Source organism: Chroicocephalus ridibundus, chromosome 11 (assembly GCF_963924245.1).
Source record: "Chroicocephalus ridibundus chromosome 11, bChrRid1.1, whole genome shotgun sequence".
Lineage (NCBI taxonomy): Eukaryota > Metazoa > Chordata > Aves > Charadriiformes > Laridae > Chroicocephalus > Chroicocephalus ridibundus.
Genome location: NC_086294.1, coordinates 18,284,937 through 18,292,253, shown reverse-complemented (window position 1 = coordinate 18,292,253; position 7,317 = coordinate 18,284,937). Strand labels below are relative to the sequence as shown.

General features: G+C 60.4%; 1 protein-coding gene across 1 annotated transcript; it reads left to right on the top strand.

Annotated features, from left to right (window-relative positions):
* Positions 1-3,284: 3,284 nt before the first annotated feature.
* ARSI (arylsulfatase family member I) lies at positions 3,285-6,237 on the top strand. Its single transcript, XM_063349239.1, has 2 exons — positions 3,285-3,604; positions 4,744-6,237. Exons 1-2 carry the CDS (start codon positions 3,285-3,287, stop codon positions 6,143-6,145), a joined length of 1,722 nt encoding a protein of 573 aa, XP_063205309.1. The 3' UTR covers positions 6,146-6,237.
* Positions 6,238-7,317: the final 1,080 nt, after the last annotated feature.

Genomic DNA, 7,317 nt, shown 5'->3' with positions numbered 1-7,317 from the left:
TGCCTCCCCGTCAGAGGATTTCAGTGGGGCTGGTTTGAGGGTCCCGTTGCACCCCGTTTCTCCCAAGGTCTAGAGTGGTTTCCCCGTACCCCTCGCTGCTTTTCACCTTTTTATCATTTCTTGGAAGAGAACCCAGGCTGTGCATCCCCCTTCCCCAGGAGGTGTCCGTGTGCTGCTGGGACCCAGCCAGCTGTCCCCGAACCGTCAGAGCAGGGTCACTGCCAAGAAATTCAGGATTTATTCACCCTTCAGCTCTTGGAAAAGCTCCCTGAGCTGAGTTAAGCCCGCTGTTTCCTCCCCAGACCTGGGGCCAGCTTGGACCCACCACTGCCTTCCCTGAGCCGGCTGCCCTGGCCGGGCACAGAAGGTCCCCTCCCCGTGCCAGCGTGTGCCCACGTCCCTGCTGCTGGCTCCTTCCCTCCTTTCAGCCCTCTGAGCTCTGGCCATCGCCAGCAGATGAAATTCAGATTCAGGGTGACTCTCCTGGCCTGTGCATCCTCCGCCGAAGGCGTGAGCAGGATGAGACCCACCACGTGGCTGCAGAAGCCGCTGCAGCAGCAAATCCATGGACCCCGGAGGGTGCTCGGCGCTGCTCTTGCTCCTCCGAGGTGGGCTCCAGCACATCCCCCGCTCCCACGCCGCCCTCCCCACTCAGTCCTCCAGCCCCAAGCAAGACACAGTTTATCAGCAGTTTGTGCTGCCTAAAACACACTTTCTCCGCCGCATCTCAGCCCTGACATCTGCAATTTCCTCTCTAATCCATAACATTCACCCAAACTGACTATTATTTATTATTTGGAAAGAGCTGTGATTATAATCCCTGGCGATAACTCTGTCTCTGGTCCAAGCAGTGCATGGAGCCATGTGTACGGGGGATGCTCGGGGAGTCCTGCAGCCCCAGGTAGTTGAAGGGGGGCACAGAGGGGTCTCCCTGGGCTGCAGGGGTCCATCAGGAACACAGGACCCAGGAGTCAAGAGTCCCGAACAACCCCCCGCCTCTATTTCCCTTCAGTCAGGTCCAGATTTTTCCAAGAGAAGGGAATTGTTCCAAAGTAAAGATGTCGAGAGAGAAGAGGGAGAGGTGCAGGAGGCAGACGAGCGGTGGGAAGGAGCGAGGGGAAGGGAGAAGAGGAGCGGGCGGAAGAAATGAGTGATGAACCCCCAGGGATTAACCAAACCTTGCTGAAGGGCTCGACCCAGCCCTGCTGGAGCAGGGCTTTCCACCAGCGCCCCTTCAAGCGAGCAGGGGTTTCCACCGGTGGAGAAAGGCGCAGAACCCAGCTATCCACGCCTGCCTCCCACTCCTGTGCCCCCGCACCCCTCCCTGTGCTCCTGCAAACCCCCCAAGCCCCAGATGAAATGGGATCTCTGTCCCTGTCCCTGTCCCCTCTGCCTGTGTCTAAAGCCAGGAGGGTGAAGCCCACCCTCCCTTTCCCTTTCCTGGGATTCACCCCCATTCCTGGGAGCAGGGAGCCTTGTGCTGCCTCCTGCCCACTCCTCCGCAGCGCCTGGGGTGCCGTGGGGCAGGCTGGCGTGGAGGGGGGAGGGTGTGGGATGTGGGGCGCGGGGGGCTGGAGGCGTCAGGGGAAGGGCGGAGATTGCGGGGGGAGGCCAGGAAGGGGACCCAGGGGAGGGGACATGCAGGGGACCTGGCAGAGGGAAGCCCGGGGTTGGGGACCAAGAGGGGACCCCAGGGCAGGGGGCCTGGAACATTCTGTTTGAGCTGCTCCTCTGAGCCAGGCCTTGCCTAAGTGCAGACAGAGCCCCCCGAAAGCCCCCGGCGAGACCCCACCACTGCAGGTCCTAGAGGCAGGCAGGGCGCACGGGCTGGGGGGCTGTGTTGGACGACCCCTCAGGTCCCCATCGGTACAGTGCAAGGGATGTCACGGCTCCCAGACAGCCACAGGGCTCAGCTCCCGGCTCTGCCAGGGGTGGGTGAACGTTGCGGGGGTTTGTGCTACCAAAATTCCCGCTCCTGGGCCAAGTCCTGCCCTAGGGAGAGTTGAGGGGATGAGCTGCATGCCAGGCATGATGGCTTCCCGATGCCTGAGGAGTGCCAGCAAAAGGAGTTACACAGGAGCATTGCTCATCTCTCCCAAAAGTTCCTCTGAAGCATCAAGGCACCAACCTGGCTCCTTGTCCCAGTACCCTTGCACTGGCAGAGGTCTCTAGTTCACACCAAACCTTGCTCCTGGTTGGCACAAATGGTCTCTCTCTGCCTCAGTTTCTCTACCTGGAAAATGGGTGCAGCAGCACCCACCCCGCTCTGTAGTGCTCTGCACGCCCTCGAGTGGTTTTATTCAACGCTGGGGGTGTCCCAACAAGTTTTTGCAGCTTCCCCTTGCCCGGGATTTATTTGGATGGTGATTCTGGCAGCGTAGGCAGCAATCCCTCCCAGGGACCCAGCCCTCCCCGCTGCCCTCCCCGGCTGGATGCTGCGGGGGCTCCAGCTGAGCATCCCACCGGGGCCCTGGCCCGTGTGTCACACATCTCAGGACAAGCAGGAAGAGAAGTGTCGGTGGCTCAGGGAACACCACGCTTAGGACCCTGCACTCTCCGGGGCTTCCCAGCTTTTTCCTGGAGCCGCTGAGCTGGGAGGGGCCGAACTTGCGGCTCCCCATAAACCTGGAGTCTTAGCCCACGTCCCAGGCAGATGTTGGGACTCTCTGCCTTGGAGCGGAGGGTGGGAAAAGGAGAGGGCGGCTCTTTCCTGGAGGGTGAAACTCGGCAGAGAGCTCGGCACCCGCACCCCTGGGCTTGAACTTTAGCACCCTCTTCTGCAGGATTTTAAAGAAAAGGATCATCGTATCCCGAGCGAGCCGTCCCGGACAGCCAGGCAGGCGCAGGGCTGGAGCGGAGGAGAAGCCAGCTACTTTCTCCGGCGAGGTTTTTAGGGGGTTCTTTATAAAGAAATAACACCGGGAAGAAAACCCCAAGAAGCCAGGGAGTGTTTCCAGCGCTCGGGACGCTTGGTGAGGGGCTCTGGGGCTGCCGTTAATCACTGCGAGGAGCCCGTCCTGCCGTGCAGATGTGTGTGATTGGAGCGGCGCGAGGGTTATTTTCTTTTGACTGAAGGCAACCCAGCCCCGGCGGATTAAGCCCTTTGTGTGTGCGCGAGTGTGCCTTCATGGGAGCTGCTCCCGCAAAACCGGCTGCGGGGGTTTTGGGGACCATCCCCTAGGTCGGGGGTCTCTCCCGGAGGAGGGGGGGACCTCCTGCTTCCGTGGCTCCGAGACGATGCCGGGACAGTAGCTCCCTTCGCAGGCAGCGCAGCGTGCTCCGGGATGGCCGTCTATGCCCTCACGGGCTTCTCGCTCGTCAGCCTCCTCAGCTTCGGCTATTTATCCTGGGACTGGATGAAGCCCAGTTTGGTGGCCGATGTGGCCACGGACCCCATGGAGAAATCGCTGCCTCCTGCCTTCGCCAGGCCACCCCACATCATCTTCATTCTGACCGATGACCAGGGCTACCACGACGTCGGGTATCACGGCTCAGATATCCAGACGCCAACGCTGGACAGGCTGGCAGCCGAGGGCGTTAAGCTGGAGAACTACTACATCCAGCCCATCTGCACCCCGTCCCGGAGCCAGCTGATAACCGGCAGGTAAGCCAGCGCCTGCTCACACCCCACTCGTGTCCCCCTTTCTGTCCCCTCCTTAGCTCTGTCCCCAGCTCGCTGCTAGACAGATGCCCTGGTGTATTGGCAGATGATGGAGATCCTCCAGGGAAAGAGGTCTTGCTGGCTTTCTCTAGAAGGCTCCCTGGGTAAACGGTTGGTTTTCCATATGGGATAAATAGCAGCACATGGCAAGGCCAAAAATGCAGATGCCATTGGGTAGCGACGTCACTTTGGGAGAGGGAGGTCTCTGGCCATGAAGTCTTTCAGTGCCGGGCAAGGAGCTGTGTCCCCAGGGCAGTCCTGTGCGGCTCTCACACTGGCCCTTGGTGGGAATCTGCTGCTGGGCTGTGGGTTCGAAGGATCATTCTCTCCTTCATCTACAAGTCCCTTGGACCGTGCTTTTCCTGTTTGCACATTCAGTGCTCCACTGGCCAGGGCAGGCTGGATGCTGGTCCATCACCCTCTCCCACGGTGGCACAGTGGCCTGATCCTGGGCCCTTCTGCCTCCTGGGACAGATGGGGCTTTCCCTGGAGCAGGGCTGGAAACTCAGCACTCACCGTAGGAGGTAGATCTCATCAGATCATCTCCTGCTGAGGAGTGGGCCTCAGGGAGGTGCCTATGGATGTGGTCACCTACTGCCTGCGGGTGGTGGAGCCCACCGTGGTCCAGGCAAAAAACCTCTCTTCTCTCCTGATGTCTCTGGAAGAACCCCAGGCATCTCCAGGGTTTGCAGAGCAGGGGAGGACAGGGACGCATGGGCACCCAGGTGGGGTGCTGCAAACCCACGGGGATCGCTACACAACTCTTGCTTGTTCTGCCCAGCCCTGGCAGAGCCTGGCCACCTGCCTTGGGCTGGCAGCAGCGGGGCCAACTGCTGGTGGCATCCTGGGAGAGCTGTCAGTGTGCTTTTGAGACGTTTGCTGAGCCCCCTCTCTCTTCTTTTGCATCTGCTTTTGGTACTTTCAGGTGGATGAGGAGCTCCCTGTCTGTGGCCTAGGGCTTGCGCCATGGGGTTGGGCTGGGTGATATGGAGAGCGACATGCATTTGGGGTCTTCGGTACATGCAGTGCCACCCAGCACTGCTCTCCATCCCCACTTGTTCCTCCTGGCTCTTCCCTGGCAGGTACCAGATCCACACAGGGCTGCAGCACTCCATCATCCGCCCTCGGCAGCCCAACTGCCTGCCCCTCGACCAGGTCACCCTGCCCCAGAAGCTGCAGGAAGCCGGCTACTCCACGCACATGGTGGGCAAGTGGCACCTTGGCTTCTACAAGAAGGAATGCCTGCCCACCCGCCGGGGCTTTGACACCTTTCTGGGCTCCCTGACGGGCAATGTGGACTACTACACCTACGACAACTGCGATGGGCCGGGCGTCTGCGGCTACGACCTGCATGAAGGGGAGGATGTGGCTTGGGACCAAAGCGGGAAGTACTCCACTTTCCTCTATGCCCAGCGCGTCAACAAGATCCTGGCATCCCACAACCCCAAGGAGCCCATCTTCATCTACGTGGCCTTCCAAGCAGTCCACACGCCTCTGCAGTCGCCCAAGGAGTACATCTACCGCTACCGCTCCATGGGCAACGTCGCTCGCCGCAAGTATGCCGCCATGGTGACGTGCATGGACGAAGCGGTGAAGAACATCACCTGGGCTCTCAAGAAGTACGGTTATTATGACAACAGCGTAATCGTGTTCTCCACTGACAATGGTGGGCAGACCTTCTCTGGGGGTAGCAACTGGCCACTACGGGGCCGCAAAGGGACATACTGGGAAGGGGGAGTCCGTGGCATTGGTTTTGTCCACAGTCCCCTGATCAAGCGCAAGCGTCGGACCAGCTGGGCGCTGGTTCACATCACGGACTGGTACCCAACTCTCGTCAGCTTGGCCAGGGGCAACCTGAGCAACGTCCCAGGCTTGGATGGCTACAACGTCTGGCCTGCCATCAGCGAGGGCAAGGAGTCGCCACGAACCGAAATCCTGCACAACATTGACCCCTTGTACAACCATGCCAAGTACGGCTCCTTGGAGGACGGCTTTGGCATCTGGAACACAGCCGTGCAAGCCTCCATCCGCGTTGGGGAGTGGAAGCTCCTCACTGGCGACCCGGGATACAGTGACTGGATCCCCCCGCAGACCCTGACCAACTTCCCAGGGAGCTGGTGGAACCTGGAGCGTCTCACTGATGGCTTGAGGAAGTCCGTGTGGCTCTTCAACATCACTGCTGACCCCTATGAGCGTTACGACCTCTCGGACCAGCGCCCAGATGTGGTCAGGACCCTCCTAATGAGGTTGGTGCACTACAACCGGACAGCCATCCCGGTGCGGTACCCCGCGGAGAACCCCCGGGCTCACCCAGACTTCAATGGTGGCGCCTGGGGACCTTGGGCCAGCGAGGATGACGCAGAGGAGTGGGAAGGCATGGGGGAGCCCCTGAAGAGTAGGAACAAGAAGAAGAAGTGCAAGATCTGCAAGCTGCGCTCCTTCTTCCGCAAGCTGAACACCAGGCTCATGTCCAACCGCATCTGATGGGGAGACCCCCCCAGCATCGACCCAGCCTGGCCAGGGTGGACCTCTGGACAGCCGTGCCGTGGGGTGGGAGTGAAGGAGAGGGATGGACAGGGAGGTCACCAGCACACTCTTGCTTTCCCTTGCTCCAGGGATCACCCCCAAAACACCTCTCCTTTCTGTCTGGACCAGTGGCCACAGGGAGGTTGCCTCAGTGGGCAAGGAAGGGCGATGTGGGCTCAGCCCCACTGCTTGGTGGTAGTGTACAAGTCCGCTGAGCTGGGCTGGTCCGTGCACAGCTCCTTCCAAAGAGAGGGACCTTTATCTCAAGGACTCTGCAGGCAATCGCAAGCTTTAAGCGGTGGCCATTGCAACGTTAGGAGGAACTGTGGGGCCCTGGGGTGGTGATGCAGAGGGGCTGGCCAGCCCCAGCGCCTCTGCCTGCAGGTTGTCCCTCACCATTTCCCTGTATATAGGTGCTCCTGACTCTCTGCTAGGCAGCTACCGCCTTTGCTCTTGCTCTGGGAACTCAAGGGCCTCCCCCAAACCCAAGACCATGGCGTTTCTCTATTATACTTCTTTGTGGAAGGACGGATTCCTGACCATGGATGTCAGACCTGAAACCACCAAGGCTGGACTCAGCCTTGCTGCTACAGGGACCTCACATGAAGCTGGGGCTTCTCTTCTCTGCTGGCTTGGGGGGCTGGGAGCAGCTTCAGGGAGGAGCTATGGCCCATGGAGACGTGGCTGGATGCACTCAGAGGACAGATGGTTCTCCACAGCCTCACATTTGGGAGGCAGGTTTTCCCCAAGCTCTGGTGGACTTCACATGGGTCAACCACCCACCAGACCCTTTCATCCACAGTTCTGCCTGGCCAGACCTGCCATGTGCATGGCTGTAGGCACCCATGTTTGTCCCCGTGCCTCCTACGCACCCAACCAGCCAGCCACCCCAGCTGCCCCTTCCAAGCACCGGGGCTGTCCCCATCCCCACGTCCCCGCTGCCGAACCTGCCGAAGGAAGATCTCAAGAAGATCTCTGCAGGGGCTGCTGTGCTGCTCTCAACCTGCAGGACTTCGAAGCCGTGGCGGGGACGGGGACAACTCCCTCCTGCCCTCGCCACAGATGGGCACCGCTCTCCCGGCAGCGCATGCGTAGTGGGGGAAACACCTCCCCCCCGTCCGCCTGCCATG